Consider the following 24,070-nt stretch of genomic DNA (forward strand, 5'->3'; position numbering starts at 1 on the left):
TCCCAGGACTCGAGTGCAGTGATACACTGACACCTGTTTTGGTTTCAATAGGTTCCTGACCAGAGTCATGAGTTCCTGGGCCTTTTCTATCGGAAGATAAACCCTTTTCTGGTCCGTATCCAGAATCATGCCCAAGAAAGTCAGACGAGTCGTAGGAACCAACTGCGACTTGGGGATATTGAGAATCCAGCCGTGTTGCCGTTTCACTTCCAGAGAAAGTGATACGCTGTTCAGCAACTGCTCTCTTGATCTCGCTTTTATGAGGAGATCGTCCAAGTACGGGATAATGGTGTCACCTTGCTTTCGCAGGAGCACCATCATTTCCGCCATTACCTTGGTGAAAATTCTCGGGGCCATGGAGAGACCAAACGGCAACGTCTGAAATTGGTAATGACAATCCTGTACCGCAAATCTTAGGTACGCCTGATGAGGTGGATAAATGGGAACATGAAGGTATGCATCCTTTATGTGCAGAGATACCATAAAATCCCCCCCTTCCAGGCTGGCGATGACCGCTCTTAGCGATTCCATCTTGAACTTGAACCTTTTCAAGTATAGGTTCAGGGATTTTAAATTTAATATGGGTCTGACCGAACCGTCCGGTTTCGGGACTACAAACAGGGTCAAGTAATATCCCCTCCCTTGTTGAAGCATGGGAACCTTGACCACCACCTGTTGAAGATACAATTTGTGAATTGCATTTAACACTATCTCCCTTTCTGGGGGAGAAGTTGGTAGGGCCGATCTGAAAAACCGGCGAGGGGGCACCTCTTCGAATTCCAGCTTGTAACCCTGGGAGATAATTTCTATCGCCCAGGGATCCACCTGTGAGTGAACCCAGATGTGGCTGAAAAGTCGAAGACGTGCCCCCACTGGAGCGGACTCCCTCAGTGGAGCCCCAGCATCATGCAGTGGATTTTGTAGAGGCCAGGGAGGACTTCTGGTCCTGGGAACTAGCTGTGTTGTGCAGCTTTTTTCCTCTGCCCTTACCTCTGGCAAGAAAGGACGCACCTCGTACTTTCTTGTTTCTTTGTGATCGAAAGGACTGCATTTGATAATGTGGCGCTTTCTTAGGCTGTGAGGGAATATAAGGCAAAAAATTTGATTTACCAGCTGTAGCTGTGGAGACCAGCTCCGAGAGACCTTCCCCAAACAATTCCTCACTCTTGTAAGGTAATACCTCCATATGCCTCTTTGAGTCGGCATCACCTGTCCATTGCCGGGTCCATAGGACTCGTCTAGCAGAAATCGACATAGCGTTGATTCTAGAACCCAGTAGACTAATGTCTCTTTGAGCATCTCTCATATATAGGACAGCATCTTTTATATGCCCTTGGGTCAATAAAAAGGTATCCTTATCTAGGGTCTCAATTTCCGCTGATAAGGTATCTGTCCATGCTGCTACCGCGCTACAAACCCAGGCCGACGCAATCGCCGGTCTGAGTAAGGTACCAGAATGTGTGTAAATGGACTTCAAGGTAACCTCCTGCTTGCGGTCCGCAGGATCCTTGAGGGTAGCCGTATCTTGGGATGGTAGCGCTACCTTTTTGGATAAGCGTGTCAATGCTTTATCCACCCTAGGGGAGGATTCCCACCGTATCCTGTCCGCTGGCGGGAAAGGATACGCCATAAGAATCCTTTTGGGAATCTGCAGTTTCTTGTCTGGAGATTCCCAAGCTTTTTCACATAATTCGTTCAACTCATGTGAGGGGGTAAAGGTTACCTCAGGTTTCTTTCCCTTATACATGTGTACCCTTGTGTCAGGGACAGGGGGTTCCTCTGTGATATGCAAAACATCTTTTATTGCAATAATCATATATCGAATACATTTAGCCAATTTTGGCTGCAACTTTGCATCATCGTAGTCGACACTGGAGTCAGAATCTGTGTCGGTATCTGTGTCAACAATTTGGGATAGTGGGCGCTTTTGAGACCCCGAAGATCCCTGCGACATAGGGGCAGGCATGGGTTGATTTACCTGCTGTAGCTGTGGAAACCAGGTCCGTCAGCCCATCCCCAAACAATACCTCACCCTTATAGGGTAGTACTTCCATATGTTTTTTGGAATCCGCATCACCCGTCCATTGGCGAGTCCATAAGGATCTTCTCGCCGATATAGACATGGCATTGGCCCTAGAAGCTAGCAGTCCAATGTCCCTTTGAGCATCCCTCATAAATAAGACTGCGTCTTTAATATGGGCTAGAGTTAAGAATATAGTATCCTTATCCATATTATCAAATTGATCTGTCAGCTCATCTGTCCAAGCTGCAATTGCGCTACACACCCATGCCGACGCAATTGTCGGTCTTAGCACAGCACCCGTATGACAATAAATACACTTTAAGGTAGTTTCTTGCCTGCGATCTGCAGGGTCCTTACGGGCCGCTGTGTCAGGAGACGGTAGCGCCACTTTCTTGTACAAGCGCGTCAGGGCCTTGTCCACAGTGGCGGGTGATTCCCAAATCTCCCTGTCCTGCTTAGGGAAGGGGTATGCCATATAAATTCTTTTGGGGATCTGCGGTCTCTTTTCCGGAGTCTCCCAAGCTTTTCCAAAGAAATCATTTAATTCATGAGATGTGGGAAAATTAATAATCTGTTTCTTTTCCTTAAACATGTGTACCCTTGTGTCGGGGACCGAGGGTTCATCCTCAATATGCAACACATCCCTTATTGCCACAATCATACACTGAATGGTTTTAGTCACCCTAGGGTGCAATTTTACTTCATCATAGTCGACACTGGAATCAGAATCCGTGTCGGTAGTAGTGTCTTGTGTTAAGGGACGCTTTTGAGACCCCGACGGGCCCTGTGAGTCGGTCCAATCCGAGGATTGACCCCCTGATGTCCCCCCTAATTCAGCCTTATCAAGCCTTTTATGTAAAGATGCCACACTTGCATTCAACATATGTCCATCCATTCCGGAGTCGGCACAACCGACGGGGACACACCACTCATTTGCTCCACCTCCTCCTTGGAGAAGCCTTCCATTTCAGACATGTCGACACCACGTACCGACACCCCACACACACAGGGATTAACCTACAAGGGGACAAAACCCCAACCAGGCCCTTAGGAGAGACAGAGAGAGAGTATGCCAGCACACACCCAGCGCTTAATAACACTGTGGAAAAAATATGACTAGATAGCGCTTTTTTATATAATAATATTCCAATTCCCACTCACTGCATTGCCAATGTGCCCCCCTCCTCTGTTTTCCAGCCTGTGAAGTTCAGCAGGGGAGAGACCAGGGAGCCAGATTTCAGCATGCAGCTTCTGTGGAGAAAATGGCGCTGGTTAGTGCTGAGGATCAAGCCCGGCCCACCCGACGGCGGGCTTCGGTCCCAGTGCTTTTTTTATTAAAATGGCGGGGGATTCTTGGATTTACTGCCTCCGCAGCCTAATCCATCTTAACATGCCCAGAAGTGAGGAATATTGCTGCCCAGGGCGCCCCCCCCCAGCGCCCTGCACCCTTCAGTGCTGCTCTGTGTGTGTATAGTGGGAGCAATGGCGCGCAGCTTACCGCTGCGCGCCATACCTCATGAAGATCTGATGTCTTCTGCCGCCTGATGTCTTCTGCCTTCTCATACTCACCCGGCTTCTATCTTCGGCATCTGTGAGGACGACGGCGGCGCGGCTCCGGGACTAACCCCAGGTGAGACCTGTGTTCCGACACCCTCTGGAGCTAATGGTGTCCAGTAGCCTAGAAACAGAGCCCAACCGTAAAGCCAGGCCTGCTTCTCTCTCCTCAGTCCCACGATGCAGGGAGCCTGTTGCCAACAGGACTCCCTGAAAATAAAAAACCTAACAAAATTCTTTTAAAACAGAAAACTCTGGAGAGCTCTCTGCATTGTACCCTTTCTCCTCTGGGCACAGAATCTAACTGAGGTCTGGAGGAGGGGCATAGAGGGAGGAGCCAGTGCACACCCATAGTCAAAGTTCTTTTTAGGTGCCCTATCTCCTGCGGAGCCCGTCTATAAACCATGGTCCTAACGGAGTCCCCAGCATCCTCTAGGACGTAAGAGAAAACACTATATAATTATGTTTACCCAGTAGCACTGTTGTAATTTATAAATGCGCCAATTATGTGCCCCCCTCTTTTCTTCAAAACCCTCTTTCACCGTGGATTAAGCAGGGGAGAGTTCGGGGAGCTTCCTCTCAGCGCTGTGCTGAAAATGGCGCTGGTGAGTGCTGAGGGAGAAGCCCCGCCCCCTCGGCGGCGGGCTTCTGTCCCGCTAAAATATACTGAAAAACTGACGGGGGCTCTTATATATATATATATATATATATATATATATACAGTGGCCAGCTGTATATATATTATTTTTGCCAGAAAAGAGGTTTATATGCTGCCCAGGGCACCCCCCCCTGCGCCCTGCACCCTTACAGTGACTGCCGTGTGTGAGGTGTATGGGAGCAATGGCGCACAGCTTCACCGCTGTGTGTTACCTCAGTGAAGATCATGAAGTCTTCTGCCGCCTCTGAAGTCTTCTTTTCTTCTCATACTCACCCGGCTTCTATCTTCCGGCTCTGTGAGGAGGACGGCGGCGTGGCTCCGGGACGAACTCCAGGGTGAGACCTGTGTTCTGACTCCCTCTGGAGCTAATGGCGTCCAGTAGCCTAAGAAGCAGAGCCTTGAAACTCACAGAAGTAGGTCTGCTTCTCTCCCCTCAGTCCCTCGATGCAGGGAGTCTGTTGCCAGCAGGCTCCCTGAAAATAAAAAACCTAACAAATATACTTTCTGTCAGGAAGCTCAGGAGAGCTCCCTGTAGTGCACCCATCTCCTCTGGGCATAGTATCAAACTGAGGTCTGGAGGAGGGGCATAGAGGGAGGAGCCAGTGCACACCCAGATCTAAAGTCTTTCTTAAAGTGCCCATATCTCCTGCGGAGCCCGTCTATCCCCATGGTCCTTACGGAGTCCCCAGCATCCTCTAGGACGTAAGAGAAAAATCTTGAGACCATATACTCATATCCTGGAGGACTCCCTGCATATATGGCGCCGCCTCGCGATCGCATTGAATAGAGGTTGACCCCTGCCTACGCAGCCTCGCTGCGCAAGCAGGGGAACCGCCACACACAGGAAATGCAGGCGACGTTATATGCCAGCCCAGAAAAAGGCCTGCGTTTCCCAATCTTCTCTCCCCCCAATGCCGCGTCGTCGTCCCCAGACACCCGTCGCCTGGCAATTACCACGCGATCGAATCCTTCCGGGATGCAATTACATGGTGAAGGGCAGCGCACATGCACGATTGCCGCTGCACATGTGCAGGCCCTCTGAATGTGGCCGCTGCGTGGCTCTGTTAAACTCTTAATGAGGGCCATAATGCTATCAGGAGGATTAAGACGCATGGCACTGTAGTCAACCTCAGTGGACATGGTTGCAAGAGAAACCTCCAGTCACAAACTACAGAGCAAGATTTTTCGATTGTTGGAGAAAGCACCTCAATCAACTGCCACTGATTCAATATGATCTTCACACACAAAATACAACAACTCGTTTCAACTCGCACCACCCTTCCCCAACTCATTGACTCAATGCTGAGAAACAAGAAAGAGAGACAGACTGGAACCTGCTAACACACAGTAGCGGATCTTGCCATGGGCAAGCAGGACTTTTGCCCGGGGCGCCGCCTTCCGGAGGGCGCCGCATCATGGCAAGATCCGCTACTGCCCCAGCTGCCCGCCGCTACTGCCCCAGCTGCCTGCTGCCGCTGCGAAGGGAACTAGACGTGTAGCGTCTAGTTTCCCTTCATGGAGAGGACCTTTACTGTGCGGTGCGCAATGACGTCATCGCGCACGCACAGCGTTTCAGCGGCGCTACTCTACTGAACAGGGGGCGTAACTGACCACGCCCCTTGCATGAAGCCACACACCCTATTTCCCGCCCAGGGCGCAAAAAGCGCTGGAACCGGCCCTGCTAACACACATCTAAACATGGCAATATCTCTATGAACTTTCTGTGTACAGGTGAAACCAAACTGCTGCTGTTGGAATTACAGAATCTGGCACACACTGCCTATAATGTGTGCATGGCATCATGGTATATGAAAATTACCATGCCATTTTAGGGAGCAATGTTGAACCCACTGTCAGACAGTTGGGTCTCCATCGAAACTCATGGTTCTCCCAGCCGGATGCTGACCCCAAACACAATTCAGAAAGCACCCAGGAATGGTCCAAGACAAAATGGACTGTTCAGAAGAGGGCATCAGTGAGTCCAGATGTAAATGCCAAAGAAAACCTAAGGAGATATTTTAAACCAACAGATGGGGAAAGAGCACCCTTGAAATGTGGAAAAAATTAGAGCAGTTTGCATAATATATGCATGGGATGATCAGCCAGTAGAGGGGTGCAGGAAGCGCATCCAGAACAAAATAAGTGGTGGGTTGCAGTTATTTTTACCAAAGGTTGTGCTACCAAATATTAAGTCTACGGTGTTAATTATGTCTAAGCAGTTCCTTTTAATTTTCTGGTTTAAAAGGACATACAGATGTGCCTTCACTTACTGGTTGTACATACACCATATGGCACGTGACTCCCAGAGGAGTAGCGTACTGCATTTTCTTTACATTTTGCATCTTAGTCGCATTTCAGACACAGCAAAAAGCCACTTACATTGTACCAGATACACTAGACTGCGACTTTAATGGCATAAGATTTGGTTTTACACAAGTATAAAAGTCGCAGATGAAGCTCAACAGAACTCGGCATGAAGTAAACCCGCGGTAGCTTGCATCAAAGCCATCTTTTTACATATATTCAGGCTCAGCTGCACACAGATGTACAAATGACGCACATCAAATTGATCAGTGTAAGCTAGCAATGTAGAAAGACACGTATTGCTGCAGAGTTTCGTGAAACCTGGCACGCTGAGGGGCGCTACGTGGCTCAACTGAAGCAACAGTAGGAAACAACACATCTGTACATTATTAAATTCTGAATCAAAATCAAAGACGCTGTATTAACAGGAAAGAATTGTAGAGACAAACACTGCTGTTAATTTAAACTTAGAGGAAATTTTGAGTCATTTCGAGAGAAAAGAAGTGTCAATATTTCTGCCACAACTGTACTTCTTAATCTTCAAGTTCAACATACTGATTTTCAATTTCTAGCCTTTAAGAAAACAATCTTAATTATACGCAAGAAAAGCATCTAGTTAAAGAAGTGTCTATCAAATGTAGAAAATAAAATAGACTAATTCCAAAATAAAGAGGGAGAGGAAGGAGGAAAAATAGAATTACATGAAGAATATAGGTAAAATACATGTGATATTCCACAACAAAAAACAAGGGGACTTTTCGCTTGCATTTCAACAGTCCTACATAGCAAAGCCTCAAGTCAATGAGTAAAAGCTGCTCGCTACCATAGAATTACTGGTCATGCCACTGCACTTAGGTTTATTTTTGTATTGTTGTAATAAACGTGTATTTATTTAATTTTAAAGCATCATTACAAACTCTCTCATATGTACCTCTGGCCAGGGCAAGCCCAGATTTCAGGTGCAAAGCAAAAACTTGGCTGTGTCATAATGACCTCTACTGGAAAACAATGGGAATGCACTTACTTTCAAGATCTGATATGATGAGGTTATCATGTAGTTTCACAGCTCTGTGCTGCTCAACTTCATCCTCCAGTTCAAATATAGTCTCTTTCATATCGCTGCGTTCGGTCTCCTTTTCCTCCAGCTCGCTCCTCACCTTATCCAGTGCCAGAGTCAACTCGGACACCTGATTTTCTGCATCTGCACGGAATGCTCGATATTTGTCTTCCAGCTGAAAATGCATTGATATTACAAAAAAGAACAATTAAAAAAAGTGACCAAAACAACCTCCTAAGCTGCAGAGAACTCCTTTATTTGCCACGTTAGTTTAAGTGATGTGTTTTTTTCTACTATTCATCATCGCATTCTCACCTTGTCAAAAGCATCTTGCATACGCCTGAGATCACTCTGTACATGCAGCAATTCCTCCTGCAGGTTCCCCGCCAGAGTTTCCGCTTTCTCTTTATCAGAGCGCACACTTTCAAGCAAGTTCTGAATATGAGAAGCATCCCCAGAACTGTGTATAGAGTACAATTCTGCAACTCTTTGCTTCTCCTGTTCTAGCTGGCCTTTCAGGCGTGTACATTCTGCTTGCTCGGCATTTAGAGAGGCTTTGTATTCCTCTAAAGTTGCCGCCAGTGCCTGCTTTCCAAGTTGTTCAGCTTCAGCAATGCGATCCATGTGGTGGTTACGCTCTTTTAGTGCACGGATTACCTCCTGTGCGTCCTTATTATCCTGCTCTGCCATTTTTAGAGTATTGCTCAAATGTTGCTGGACACCCAACAGTTGCTCTCGCTCAAAACGACCACTATCCGCCAATTCCATATATCTCTGCTCCAAATCTAAGTAACGGCTGCTCTTCAAGTCATCATCTAGAGAGTAGGACACATGATGTTCATCAAGAAGGGCTCTTGCATATTCTAACTGACGACTGAATAACTCCAGCTTATCACTTTGCTGGCAAAGGGAGTCCATCAAGATTACCTTTTCTTCCCCTAACCTCTCATTCTCACTATTTAGCTCCTGTGTGATCTGTTGCAGGTCAGCCAGTTCTTGTAGTGTGGCTTGTAGCTCCTCTGCTGTGCTGTGCTGATTCTCTTCCATTTGATGAATGCGCTCTGTCAGACAGGCCACAGACACCTCACTCACATTTCCACTACTCCCTTTGCGGGAACGTTCAGTACTTGGAAGACCTTCGGACTCTGAGGATGAAGATGGGGCATCAAGAGCATCATCACTTGAGGTGAGTGGCTGGTAAACTTCACTGCACTCACTATCTAAATTATCCATGGAACTACTTCTCCTCTCTCCTGTCAGTGTACTCTCATCTTGGCTCAAGAGGTCCTCCATCGAGCCAGGAGCAGAACCCTCTACAGATGAGGCTAAAGTCCCTCCTCCACAGTCACTGTGGCTGCCAGCAGCCATATCAATTGATTGGTAGCCATACAGCTTCTCTGTAACATCTAATTGCTGACCCAATGAAAAGCCTAACGCATTCAGCCGATCCTTCAGCATGCGGTTCTCATTTTTTAATTGTTGCAGTTCTTCTCGTACCACAGCATTCTGCTCCTGTAATTGCAGTAAAGGTGTTTCCTCAGGACTCTTGTCACAGACTTCCTCTCCAAGCTGTGTCTTGATGTCTCTTAGCTCGGTACGGAGGAGCAGTATCTCACCATCTTTATTTTTGGCTAAACTTAAAAGGTCCTTCACTTTGGCTTCTAGAGCCACACGATCACTGATCTGGTTGTCAGATTTGGATTTGCTCATACGAAGAACATCTGACTCTGCACGACCTCGACATCGTTTAGTGGGGGCGGATACCTCTCCTACACCAGCACCTGAACCTTGTGTTTTTTTGCTGGCATTTAGACGAGAACGATCACGCACTCTCTCTCGAGATGATCCTGCTTCTTTGGTCCCAGATGAGCCACTCCGCTTGGTGTTGGAACCGCTGCCTGGAAGTAAATTGGAGAACAGAGTGGTAGGCAATGAGAAGAGCAATTTGAAATCAATCTTAACTGCAATATGAAATTATTCAATATTAGTCATTTTAGGTCTTAATGACTAAACTGGCTAATATGGTCTATTTGTTGTTATTAAATTATGTAAATAGCTATTTAAACCTGATTCAATAAAATTTTGTTAACAAATTTTGCAGGCTATTTAAATAAAATTGTGCTGAACCTGGTTTAAATAGATATTATTTACATAATTTGATTAACAAAGAAAAACGACAATTTTGAGAACATTTTGGGGAAAAAAATATCTGCCAAATGGTCAAAACCTAAAATGACCAATATTTTCTAATTTCAGAAGAGCAGCCTGCGGTAGGGTGTGGACAATCTTGAAGATTGCCCAGCACTGTTAACTGGTAGAGGTGAAGCTGTTAGGATCACATCCAGTGACTGTGACCGTGGGGGATAAGTGTAGCCTCCTGAACTCAGGCTGCAGGAAAAATGTCTTCCTGTAGCCGCGGTGACTTAAGTACCCGGTTTGGGAGGAGGAGACTGTTGGAGGAGGACCAGAGGGGAAGAGTGGCAGGCTGGGTGTGCTCAGCTTGTCAGCAACCAAAAGCTTACCTTCCAGCAGTGATGGTTGCGGAGTTCAAATGGTTCCATCAGATGCAATCCAAGCTTGCTGTGGTCGCATCTGATGTGACCAGGCAAGTGACTAAAATTATGAAATTAAACATGCAAGAGATCCATTATCGGGTCCTGTAAAAAATTATACCATAACTAAAAATAAAATCTGTAACAGAAGCAGTACACATTTGCCAATAATAGACAGTGCAAGTTTACACTACGTAGTGGGAATGTGGGAAATTGGTGCAACGTTTGGGTAAAGTCGCAGTAGATTACAGTGCAATGAGCACTAAGACAAGAAGAACCAAAGTAACACAAGACTATTAAACACTACCACTATCCAGTTCTCTATTTTGCTTAAAATAGATGAAAACAAAAACTGGATGCCTAACAAATCTCTAAAGTGTTATATTGGAGGGCATATTAAACTTTCTGAAGAAAACATTGAGGATTTTAGTCTAGAGTAGTTGCTATTACTGTTGCAATATGAAATGCATACCTGCGCTGCTCCTGGCTCTCCCATCTGATCCACTCATTGCTGCCCCAGAACTGGGGTTGGATATGGCACTGTTTTTTTTCACCTTTACACCGTTGCTTGTGGGTGGCCCACCACCCACTCCAGCTAGAAGGTCATCATTGCTCTTGGCCTGGAGGTGATCAATAAAGTGAGTAAAAGATTAGACAATCCTCATTCAAGCATCTGCAATGGGAGGGGGGCAGGAAACAGCCGTTCAGTTAGGGAGTGCAAACGTCTGTTGCTCGATTGTTCCACATGCTCCCAAATATCCAAAAACGGTAGGTCCCACTAAAGGCAGAAATCAAACATGTCAAACTGTCACATTAGGTAGACACACTGCTACTTCTGCTCCAGATGTGGGCAGACTTTGCTGGGTCAGTGTATGGACTCCTAATGTGTTAACATGCTGCAAGGCCAGTATACCAAATAAAAGTTGAATCAGTATCCTATTTCTGAGCAGCAGTTCTTTCATTGATCAAACCAATGAAGAGAGCATATCTAGGCAAACTCTACCACCTGTCCACTTAGCCCCACACCCTCACAAATCCATGCATTGCTGCCTTCTGTGTTCATCACTGGCTTAATAACTAATCTGTCTCCCTCATTATTCAAACATGTTAATTACTCTTATTAAGGCCCATACACACTAGAAGACTTGAAAGATGTGAAAGATGAACAATGTGGAAGATGAGCAATTTCCCTTGAACTCCCTAACAAACGATATTTAGTGTACACACTGAGCTTTTTTTTAATGGGATGAGGGGATTGAGCTGCAAGCATGGAAGACTGACAACCTGCTTTCAACGACCACGGGTGCGCATCATGCGTTCATCGTTTGCCGTGTACACACTAGAATGATCTGAACATTTTGATCGTTCACAACAGTCGTTATCGCTCATATCTATGGAAAATATCTCCTAGTGTGTATGGGCCTTTATTCTGACCCAAACTCTATCTCAGTTTACCATCCAAGCTCACAACTCCCATGCCTTTCGGGAGGTTTTCCTATACTCTCCTTACATCGCATCTGATAGCAGAGAGGGTATGCTGTTAGGACTTGTAGTCAGGCCTTCCTTCCAAGCAGAGTCAGCACTGAATAAACTTCACTGCCCTAGCCTGTTCTCATCCTACTTATCAAATCATTGTCTTTTAGGGGTATATGCAATTAGCGGCGAATCGCGGCAATTTTTCGGACGTTTTTTAATTCGACACAATTCTACCGTCTAATTTCGGCAAGTGGGTGCCAAAATTGACCATATTCAATAAAAAACGGATTCGACAGTCCCGCTGACGAAAAATGGCCGATTTGACGGATTTTGTTCCGATTTTTAAAAAACGGGGAAAAACGGGGAAAAACACGAAAAAAAAATTGCGTGGGGTCCCCCCTCTAAAGCATAACCAGCCTCGGGCTCTTCGAGCTGGTCCTGGTTCTAAAAATCCGGGGGAAAAACGGACAGGGCATCCCCCGTATTTTTAAAACCAGCACCGGGCTCTGCGCCTGGTGCAAAAAAATACGGGGGACAAAAAGAGTAGGGGTCCCCCGTATTTTTTACACCAGCATCGGGCTCCACTAGCTGGACAGATAATGCCACAGCCGGGGGTCACTTTTATACAGCGCCCTGCGGCCGTGGCATTAGATATCCAACTAGTCACCCCTGGCCGGGGTACCCTGGGGGAGTGGGGACCCCTTCAATCAAGGGGTCTTCCCCCAGCCACTCAAGGGCCAGGGGTGAAGCCCGAGGCTGTCCCCCCCATCCAAGGGCTGCGTATGGGGGCTGATAGCCTTGAGAAAATGACAAGAATATTGTTTTTTCCTGTAGTACTACAAGTCCCAGCAAGCCTCCCCCGCAAGCTGGTACTTGGAGAACCACAAGTACCAGCATGCGGGAGAAAAACGGGCCCGCTGGTACCTGTAGTACTACTGGGAAAAAAATACCCAAATAAAAACAGGAGACACACCTTGAGAGTAAAACTTTATTTCACACCTGCCGACACACACATACTTACCTATGTTGACCCGCCGACTGCCACGTCTCCTGATCCGACGATCCGGGGTACCTGTGAATAAAATTATACTCACCTCAATCCAGTGTCCAGATATAAATCCTCGTACTTGGCAAAACAAATAAACGAACACCCGGACCAGCGGACTGAAAGGGGTCCCATGTTTACACATGTTTACCCTTTCCCTGAATGCCGGGACCCCACGTGACTCCTGTCACAGAGGTCCCTTCAGCCAATCAGGAAGCGCTACTTCGTTGCACTCACCTGATTGAGCTCACACGCGCATACAGCCAGACAGCGCATCGCACAGCTCCCTCCATTACTTTCAATGGTGGGAACTTTGCCGTCAGCGGTGGGGTTACCCGCGGTCAGCCGCTGACCGCGGGTGACCTCACCGCTGACGCAAAGTTCCCACCATTGAGTATAATGGAGAGGCTTTGCGATGCGCTGTCTGACAGCTCAGACGTGCAGCCAATCAGCAGAGTGCCAGGACGTTGCGCTCGCTGATTGGCTTAAGAGACCTTTCTGTGACAGCAGTCACGGGGGGGGTCTCTGCATTCGGGGAAAGGGGTCCCATGTGTAAACATGGGACCCCTTTCAGTCCGGCTTGGTCGGGTGTTCGTTTATTTGTTTTGCCAAGTACGAGGATTTATATCTGGACACTGGATTGAGGTGAGTATAATTTTATTCACAGGTACCCCGGATCGTCGGATCAGGAGACGTGGCAGTCGGCGGGTCAACATAGGTAAGTATGTGTGTGTCGGCAGGTGTGAAATAAAGTTTTACTCTCAAGGTGTGTGTCTCCTGTTTTTATTTGGGTATTTTTTTTCCAGTAGTACTACAGGTACCAGCGGGCCGTTTTTCTCCCGCATGCTGGTACTTGTGGTTCTCCAAGTACCAGCTTGCGGGGGAGGCTTGCTGGGACTTGTAGTACTACAGGAAAAAACAATATTCTTGTCATTTTCTCAAGGCTATCAGCCCCCCATCCGCAGCCCTTGGATGGGGGGGGGGGGGGACACAGCCTCGGGCTTCACCCCTGGCCCTTGGGTGGCTGGGGGGGGACACCCCTTGATTGAAGGGGTCCCCACTCCCCCAGGGTACCCCGGCCAGGGGTGACTAGTTGGATATTTAATGCCATGGCCGCAGGGCGCTGTATAAAAGTGACCCCCGGCTGTGGCATTATCTGTCCAGCTAGTGGAGCCCGATGCTGGTGTAAAAAAAACGGGGGACCCCTACTCTTTTTGTCCCCCGTATTTTTTGCACCAGCACCAGGCGCAGAGCCCGGTGCTGGTTTTAAAAATACGGGGGATCCCCTGTCCATTTTTCCCCCGGATTTTTAGAACCAGGACCGGCTCGAAGAGCCCGAGGCTGGTTATGCTTTGGAGGGGGGACCCCACGCCATTTTTTTCCGGGATTTTACCATTCCATCTAAAAAAATATATATATATTTTTAAAAATATATAAATAATACTTGTGCCTCCCAAAAAGACAAACCAAGTACCTAATCCCTTCTAATATAAATAGATATGCTATTACTAATAAAAAAAAAACACCAAAAAAAAACATGTTTTAAAATTTTTTTTATTAGATTCACCCACCAAAGTGTGGCGGATTGAAAATGACGAATTTACTGTCTAAAAGCACTGTTGTCGAATTTCCAAACTTCAATTGAATATACTTTTGTCGAATTGCCGCATTTGTACCATTGCAGAAAAGTCGAATTTGACAAATGTCGAATTTCAAAAAGTCGAATTTTGAAAGTCCGTTTTTTTGACGGAAAGTACTGAATTGCATTGTCGAAATTTTTTTTTTGGCGAAAAAGTCCCGTTTTTCGACAATTTCGGGAATTCGATCGCAATTGCATATACCCCTTAGTGTTCATTTTTCTGTACTCTTTATTTTGGCTTCCTCCATGAGTTGGAACACCACAGAGCTTGATGTTAGGCCTCTAGAGAAGCACCTCTATGCAGATGATGCTCGATCCAGAACTCTTACCAGCCATGTTGGCATGTGTTACTGATTACTTTCTGCTACATGATTTTGAATGTCCTCTCGCCACCTCAAAATCAATATTTGAAGCTAATATTATACCTAACAGCCAACAGAAGCTACCCGACATGTCTATTGACAAGACAACAAAAATCACTACCCTTCAAGCATGCTGCCTAGAGGTCATCCTTGACACAGAATGTTCTTTTGTTACCCACATCCACTCTGTATCCATAGCCCGATAATCATTTTCGGAATATGCAGATCTCACATCAGATACTGCAAAAAATACTTAAATCATGAACAGTGGTGTGTAAATTAATTGTGACTAAACATTTTTTTGGGGCACTTTAATTTTGCTTACAAATACATAAGATTTTAGATGAGTTTACTTCATTATTGTGCAATTCTTCCAACTTCTAGAAGTCTGCTAATTAATGAATGGCCAAATGGAAGTCTACGAAATGACAATATGCTGGTGTTTAAAGTGGCTGAAAGAAAAAAAATTGGCACATTAAATCATGTAACTAAACTGGAGAAATCTCTGCATCTGCCAGAACTCATAAGCTATTACATTTCATCCATACGGTTACAGAATCACCACCACAAAGTCTTTTTGTAAGGCCTTGCTTGTTGTATCTGGACAAATTATAGTTCCACATTTTCATCCACATTTCTCCTGCCATTTCGGTGACATATATCCATTTACACTGTGAGATTTAAGCAGCCTTTGATTGTAGTCCCATGGGGCTGTTAATAAAAATCTGCAAGTCTGGCGGTACCGTAAGTGCGGCATTTAGCCGCACTTACCAGTGGACGAGTACGTTGTGTCTACTTAAATAAACTCAAATCAGTATGCACTCATGAGGTTGTCACACAGCAGTAAAAGTTAGAACACCTGCATGGGTAAAATACTGTGAACAGCATTAAACCTGTGTCGGGATCCCAGCACCGGCATTTTGAGGTTGACATACTCACTTGTCCACAGTGACTACCTCTGAAATGCCAGCAGCCCCTGCAAAATCTTACCGGACTGTTAAGCACTGAGTGGTCATTTGGCAAAGCCTCAAGTTACATTACAAAGGGAAATCCAGTCTTTGTAGGTATTAGTTTGCAAACTTTATTGTTTTACCTTTGCTAAAGATGATCCCGGGCGGGATACCTTGGATGATGTGGGTGCGTTGATCTCTGACTTTGCTCTCTCGTTTCCCTGGGATTTGCTAGTGACAGGTACCTTTGGGACGGAGACTGCACTCCTGTTTGCTTTCCTCATCCTGGGCGGCCTGTTTGTGATGCATTTACAGCTGAATCTGTGAAGCAGGAACAAGATCTTCATTACACCTATGCTGGATTTCCCAAGCACAGGTTTTATACGATGGCACGTGAGTGTGTCATAATATTATTATAAATACGTAAGCAGAAATTTCTTTTTTACATTTTTGATAGAAGAAATTGCAACTTAAAATAATAATAAAATAAAAAATACACATTTTGCACAGCCTGCAGAGCTGGGATAGCATATGAGCCAGTTTTACACCAGGTGAGAATAGTGGGATATGCACCTGATTCACGGCAGTGGTAGTAGTAAATGCTTAAATTACAATACACAACACATACAGATATTTGTTTCGTATCAGGTGGTCCAGACTAGCTTACAAAGCACACAGGTTACACCCTCATGCATTTATAATGTGTCTCTTTGGCAATTTCTATCATCTCTATACAGTTTAAAAATGGGACTACATTTTTCAGTATATTTATAAAAGTGCAGTTCTGTAACAAAGCACATTTTACTGTAAATAAACCAATAATACCTAAATATAATGCAAGGGTTGGTACCTGCTGTTAAGTTGGTGGCTCCTGGGAGAACACATAAAGGGAATGGATCTGGATAACGTCTGATGACACTCCACTACAACGATCAGAAAATACATACAGTGTCTGCTCTCCACCCTCTTACTTTTCAAAAACTAACTGTAAACCAATGGAGCTGCACAGTGCAGGCATCGCTTAGCAGGAGTTAACACTTTGTATGTTGCACATCATATTTCCTCCATTCAGCAATGAACAACACTGCACTAGGAGGGTCAAAAAGGTAGATGGATTTTGTTTTAAATCCTGCATCTGAAGAGAAGACTGCAGCTAACATCCAGAGGACGTGCCTTCCTTATTTGGAATCTCACATCGCACTGCAGGGATCTGTGGATTCTGACATTAAACGTTCCTAATATTTGGAATTCTTTGGAAATGACAGGCAAGAGAAGGGTCTCGTGTGTTCCCCAATCTACAGCTTTTGTCCAATGGTAAACATTATGTGAACATCTGCATTACAGGGGGACAGAGTAAACAAGATATTTCTATTGCATATAGTGGCTGTGTAGAAAAAAAAATCTAAGTACTTCTATTGCTCCCCCCCCACCCCTCGATCCTCATTTTTAGATGTATTCAACTCACTTCTACAACTAACGTCACAAAATGTTCTGGATATCCTTTGTCACAGGCTCGCTCAGAAGGGCATTGCTAGATTTGCTCAAGGTCTTCCCTACGGAATGCCATATGAACAAACTGAGCTCAACATCATGCAGGGATTGGGATGAAAGAGCATGGTGCCTGTACGACTCTCTGGTTCAGACTGTTAGTGGAAACAATAGGTTCCAGCACAACAACAAAGGAATGAATTCAATCAAATAAACTCATATTAACGAGTCAATAGTCTGACATTCTAGTTGAATGCTATCTAACATCCAAAACAAATATCCTTCTTTTCTATTGTTCTCAAATGTACAAATGCACACAATATGGATATACATTTGCAATGCCATTTTACCATACACTCCTATGTACGAACATAAGAGAAATTCAGCTACAATGAACGCTGATGTTTTCTATATAGAAAAAGTCACCATTCAAATCACTGCTTTGTAACTTCAACATAGTACTATACTGGATGTTGGTCACACTGGTTTAATTCATATGTCCAAATAAACCCCCATATATTTCATTGACAGAAGAGAATCCTTCTCTATACGAATAGGTGGGTGCTACCACAAGCAGAAATATAACAATTTTAGAGCAAAGGGAAGACGGGGAGGGAAATAGATTGCCCTACGTAGCACAGTGATGTATATTATAAAACAAAAAACTTTTAATAAATTGTTTCGTCGGATAAAAACTAGCAAAATACAAGATAGAAACAAGAAAGTGGGTAAAAAACAAAGGTATGTGATTAAAATACAAAGCTGCGCATTGAACGTCTCTCTGTGTCATTTAATAATCGGATTTATTAATAAAGATGTGTGTCTGTGTCACTTTATTCGGTGCCTCTCTAGTTATGTGTAATTGTGTTGGCTACTCAGCAGGATAAAATTCCCTTTCAATATGTTGCAACAGAAATAATTTTGTAGTACACTACAAATTTATTTCCTTTGTTTTTCACCCACTTTCTTGATTTTATCTTGTATTTCGCTAGTTTTTATCCTACGAAACAACTAAAAGTTATGTTTTATAATATACATCACTGTGCACCACATTAGGGCAATCTATTTCCCTCTCCGTCTTCCCTTTGCTCTATAACTTCAACATAGGTTATACTGTACTTCAGGAGCCTGCACAAGCCACCCACTCCAAACCTTGTCACTGTTTCCTGCAAACAACTTCTGATAGTTTGTAAAGGGGACAGCATTACTGTAGAGTGAAGGCCCGTACATACTACTTAATATAGTAAATGACATCACTCATTTTGACCCTTCCTGAGCGATATTGTTTACTATATTGGCCAGTGTGTACGCAGTAACCGATGAACAATGCGCAGCCCCACTCCTCATTAAAAAGGCTCGCTGTCGCCTTGCCAGGCAGCTCAATTTGGACTCATCATCCAAAGCTGCATGGACGACCGGGCCGCGTCATGACAACACTGTGCGATATCGCACACTGTGTGTATGCCCGCAACGGGAGCCCCGGGCCGGGGACACATTAGGCGATGTCGCTCATTGAGCATAACGCCTAGTGCAGGGGTGTCCAAAAGTTTTGCAAAGAGGGCCAGATTTGGTGAGGTGAAAATGTGTGGGGGCTGACCATTCAGCCCGACACACACATACCGCACTGAATACACTATTTGTTTGAGTTACAAGTCTCCGAGTGCCGCCTCTGTTTTCAACTGTATTGTACAAGGGACGTGGCCCCGTGGGAAGGGCACCGGAGCAAGCTACACCCTGCGGGGGAAGCCTGGAGTGCCGGAGCTACATTGGAGAATGTTTTTAGAAAGCAAAACCCGCCCTGCCCCTTTTGCGGCGCCCTGCTAGAACAGCCGCCCCCTTCCTGCCCTCCCAGCACCTAAAGATGCCGTGCGCATGGCATCCATTCACGCATTGGGAGAGCGCTGGGGGAAGCCCAGCACCGACGGAGGTGCTGGGCACGCCACCAAAAGTGACGTCGCCGGCCACAAACGCCCTCTATAGTAGCGTCAGTGGGCCGCACCGCCCACTAAAAACCCCTAATTTGCATGGCCGCACGCACCAATCTGCCCCCGAACTCCGGCGCCCTGCCACTGCCTCATCCTAGGGGGAACACACATATATATATATATATATATATATATATATATACATATATATATATAGGACTAGGAGTATATATAGAGTACTAGGAGGAGGGCACAGCAAAGGGAGCGCACAGCTAAATGAAGAAACACCCCCACTCCCCCCCTATTCCCGTAACATAAAACACTTTGGTAGACATTTATTTTAATCTAGCAGCCCATTCATGGTATATAAAACGCCTTGTGACACATTTTACTTTAAACTAGTAGCCCAGTTATGCTAAGAAAAAATACATCTCACAAAAAATCTTATTATGGAGTGGATTGTGTGCTGTCAAATTAAAGCTAAAGGCACACCAGGCATTATATATAGTTTATTCTGGCACCACTAAACTGCTAACAACTGACTCGGCAAACATTACACTGTAGAACTACTTACAAGTGAAAATGCTTTAGCCCAGAACACCTATGATTGGGTGAAGCACTGAACTTATTGAGACCGCTGATCACCGCACACTGCTGCGGAGCTGCAGTAAAGATGGCCACCGTGATGACCCTCCCTGTGTCTCCTTTTATAGAATCATATACACAGGAGGGCTGGGTTTGTCTCGGCGGGAGAGGCAACCTCAACCCTCCTGTCTCACAAGAACATCAGCAGACCACCCTATAGTCTGCACGCAGAGGAGAGGAAGACAGTCACCATGTAGCGCGGCTAACAGCAACGGGCGGGGAGTGTCAGTGCGGCCGGGTGCAGAGGTCTGCAAAGGCAGTGTGCCTGAGAGACAGCGGACAGCAGGGCTGAGTGTCAGCGCAGCAGGGTGCGGCATTCAGTAATAAACAAGCAGGGCGCACACAAACGGGAAGGGCGGAATTTAGATCTTTAAAAAGGGGCAGGGCGCAGCGCCCTGTGAAAAACACCTGGTTTCCGGCTGCACAGAGGCTGCAGGCCGGTGGAAATGTGAGCACGGGCCGCAATTGGCTCCCAGGCCAGACTTTGGACATGCCTGGCCTAGTGTGCCCACCTTGAGAGAGAGAGACAAAGCTAGTGAGCTGGTTGATCCAACCGGCTGTCCATAGCCTTTCCACACTGTATTAAAATAAAAAAATAAAAATAAAAATCAGAAAATATGCTTAAAGTTGATGTACAAAAGCTTAATAATAATAATAATGAGTTATTTTTATGCCTAACAGCTGCTGAACTTTTGCTCAGTGTGTGTTTATCCAGCTGGGTGAGACAACATGCATCACAGAGATTACACAAAGCTTTCTTGTACAGTCTCTTCCTGCGCTCTTTAATGTCACACACACAATTGTTTCTTTACTTCCCTGTTACACATTAGATGGAATATGGCAATCCATGGCTAGGTGTGAAATAGAACTCTGGATGGTCAACCAGTTTGCAATGTTACAGTTTCAAATGCCATTTTTTATCAGCTGGTTACACTTGGGGCAATACCAAGCAATTAAAAAAATAAATGTAAAAAATTGCACCATTTAATAATCGTCTTATTGACCTCAATTATTGGTTCTGATGGAAAATGTTTGCTATCGGCCGGTATACTATGGGGGGCATTCAATTAGTGACAACTTTTCCGACAGTCAGAAAAACATAATTTTCGTCCGTCTTTAGGTTGAATTTACATTCAACCTATTCAAAGTGCCGACTATTCGACTGATGAAAAATCTGGCCCCGATGGTAAACACGTGGATCTGCGAATTACTCGCTGATCCACGTGTTTTTGACAAGAAAAAAAACGCGCCTTTTTTCCACTATTTTATGCAAATGCAGATTCGATTGGTTAATAAGTCGAATCCAAGTTGTCAGATTTTTCGGCAAGCCGAAGAATCCGGACATAATTGAATATACCCCTATGTCAACATTTGGCTGTAAATGTGAGAGTAATCTGGCCAATGTGCCAATAGTCAGATCTTGTCAATATTGTCCATCTATGGGTGGGGATAATAGGATTTTGGTTACCTACCGGTAAATCCTTTGCTCGTAGTCCGTAGAGGATGCTGGGGTCCACATTAGTACCATGGGGTATAGACGGGTCCACTAGGAGCCATTGGCACTTTAAGAGTTTGAGAGTGTGGGCTGGCTCCTCCCTCTATGCCCCTCCTACCAGACTCAGTCTAGAAACTGTGCCCGAGGAGACGGACATCTTCGAGAGAAGGATTTAACACAGATAGTGGCGAGATGCATACCAGCTCACACACACAAGGCACATCAAGCTAGCTTAGCTTGAAAACTCAGCAACTGCTGAAACATTAGTTACCAAGTAACAATGCAGTACATAACTAACCAAAGTCGTACTGAACCAGATAACGGTTGCAGGAAAATGAAGAGCTGGGCAGGCGCCCAGCATCCTCAACGGACTACGAGAAAAGGATTTACCGGTAGGTAACCAAAATCCTATTTTCTCTTACGTCCTAGAGGATGCTGGGGTCCACATTAGTACCATGGGAATGTACCAAAGCTCCCAGAAGGGAAGGGAGAGCGCGGAGGCTCCAGCAGAACTGATTGGCCTCTGATGATCTGAAGTTCAGTCAAAGTATTGAACTTGTAAAACTTTGCAAATGTGTTCAACCCAGACCAAGTTGCAGCTCGGCAAAGTTGCAATGCCGAGACATCCCGGGCAGCCACCCAGAAAGACCCCACCTTACGAGTAGAGTGGGCCTTAAAAGATTTTGGACACGGCAGTCCTGCCATAGAATAAGCGTGAACCAAATCCAGCAAGAAATAGTCTGCTTAGGTGTCCTGCTTAGAAGCAGGACAACCAATTTTCTTGGGATCTCATAAGACAAACAGAGAGTCCGACTTTCTGTGACGAGAAGTTCTCTTCACATATATCTTCAGAGCCCTTACAACATCCAAGGACTTTGATGTAATTGAGGAGTCAGTAGCTACTGGCACCATAATAGGTTGGTTGATATGAAATGCCGACACAACCTTCGGAAGAAACTGCTAACGTGTCCGGAGTTCAGCTCTATCTTCGTAGAAGATCAAGTAAGGAATTTTACAGGACAAAGCCCCTAATTCCGACACACGTCTAGCAGAAGCTAAGGCCAACAACGTGACCTCCTTCCAAGTAAGAAACTTGACCTCAACCTCCTGTAGAGGTTCAAACCAATCCGACTGGAGAAACTGCAACACCACGTTAAAGGTCCCAAGGCGCCGTAGGCGGAACAAAGGGAGGTTAGATGTGCAGAACTCCCTTCAAAAAAGTCTGAACCTCAGGGAGGGCAGCCAATTGTTTCTGGAAGAAGATGGAGAGGGACGAAATCTGGACCTTCACAGATCCCAACCTCAGGCCCATATCCACACCTGCTTGCAGGAAGAGGAGAAACCGTCCCAGTTGAAACTCCACCGTAGGAAACTCCTTGGATTCACACCAAGAAACATATTTCTTCCAAAGACGATGGTAATGTTTAGCGTTTACCCCTTTCCTAGCCTGTATCAGGGTAGGAATGACCTTGTTCGGAATGTCCTTCCGAGCTAGTAGCCACGGTAAGTCTTGATAGGCGAACGGTCCCTGCTGCAGCAGATCCTCCCGAAGAGGTGATCAAAGGTGATAAAGCTGCAGTGCCTTGCAGCGAAACGCGTAAGGAGGAGGCTACTTGGGTCAACTATCACGCTATTCTGACTGTCCTACCACATCCGGACCAAACACTGGACTTTTCCATCTGCAGTTCAATTGAGACAACTATTCCATGACTAAGGAGCACCATCTACCCTATCTTCACAAAGAGGACACCGTGTTAAATGAGGATCCCAAATCTGGCTGAGTTTGGACAAAAACATCAGAGACATTCTCAAAGGGACTACACCTCTAGCGGTTTCCGGGTAAAGTGCACTGGTGTGACTGCGCTGTCAGTCTGTCTCCATCTGCTATAATTTCCAGGTTCTTTAATCAGGAACGGATGTTAATGTGTTAGGCAGTCTTTATTACTATCAGACCCATATGCATTGTTTTTAATTGTTTGGAATTGTTTGTGGATTCTGTATCCATTTTAAAAGGCCAATATATTTTTATCTTTTATTAAATTGTAAAATTAATTCATCACTCAATCCTTCTTATTTTCAATTGTTTTTGTTACTGCAAATTAGCGCTGCTATTTTTTCTTGTGTTTCTTTGAGTATATGATTGGGGTTTAACTACCCCCAAATGTTATAGCAGCAGCATTAGAAACACAGCACCTGAAAGCGCCCGATCCTCCATTCATTTGGTAAAACATCTTCTTCCCCAAAGAGAGCCTGACCTGTGTAGGGTAGAGACTCCATACTTTTCCTGGATTCCGTGTCGACAGACCACTGGCGCAGCCACAGTCCCCGACGAGCTGAAACAGACATGGCTGCGGAGACATGGAGATCTCCGCAGCCATGGAACCCAGGTCTTTCATGGATTCTACCATAAAACCTGCTGAATCGTGAATGTTACGCAAAAACAATTCAACATTCCCTCTATCCATCATATCCAAATCCTCTAGTAAGGTAACTGACCACTTTACTATAGCCCTTGCAATCCATGCACTAGCAATAGTGGGACGTAATATGGCCTCTGAAGCAGTGTAAATTGATTCAAGTATATTATAAATTTTTCTATCAGCCGGCTCCTTTAAGGTGGTGGATCCTGGAACAGGTAAAACCACCTTTTTTAAGAGTCTGGACACAGATGCGTCAACAATAGGCGGGTTTTCCCATTTTTTCCTATCATCCTCAGGGAAAGGAAACGCCACCTGGACCCTTTAAGGGATCTGGAATTTTTTCTCCAGGTTTTCCCATGCTTCCTCAAATATAGCATTCAATTACTTTGACGCAGGAAAGGTTAGCGAGGCTTTCTTATTTTCAGTCAAAAAAGCCTCCTCAACCTGCTCAGGTGTGGTATCATTTATATTTAATGA

General features: G+C 45.3%; 1 protein-coding gene across 1 annotated transcript in view; it reads right to left on the reverse strand.

Annotated features, from left to right (window-relative positions):
- Positions 1 to 24,070, reverse strand: part of SPECC1L (sperm antigen with calponin homology and coiled-coil domains 1 like) — a 98,036-nt gene that overhangs the window by 39,438 nt on the left and 34,528 nt on the right. Inside the window, exons 2-5 of the mRNA XM_063913046.1 lie at positions 15,764 to 15,941; positions 10,621 to 10,768; positions 7,912 to 9,494; positions 7,564 to 7,771 (exon numbers count right to left, since the gene is read on the reverse strand). Coding sequence (XP_063769116.1) covers positions 7,564 to 7,771; positions 7,912 to 9,494; positions 10,621 to 10,768; positions 15,764 to 15,904 — 2,080 coding nt within the window. The 5' untranslated portion in view covers positions 15,905 to 15,941. The remainder of the gene's footprint in view (positions 1 to 7,563; positions 7,772 to 7,911; positions 9,495 to 10,620; positions 10,769 to 15,763; positions 15,942 to 24,070) is intronic.

The sequence above is a fragment of the Pseudophryne corroboree genome, chromosome 1, assembly GCF_028390025.1.
Source record: "Pseudophryne corroboree isolate aPseCor3 chromosome 1, aPseCor3.hap2, whole genome shotgun sequence".
NCBI lineage: Eukaryota > Metazoa > Chordata > Amphibia > Anura > Myobatrachidae > Pseudophryne > Pseudophryne corroboree.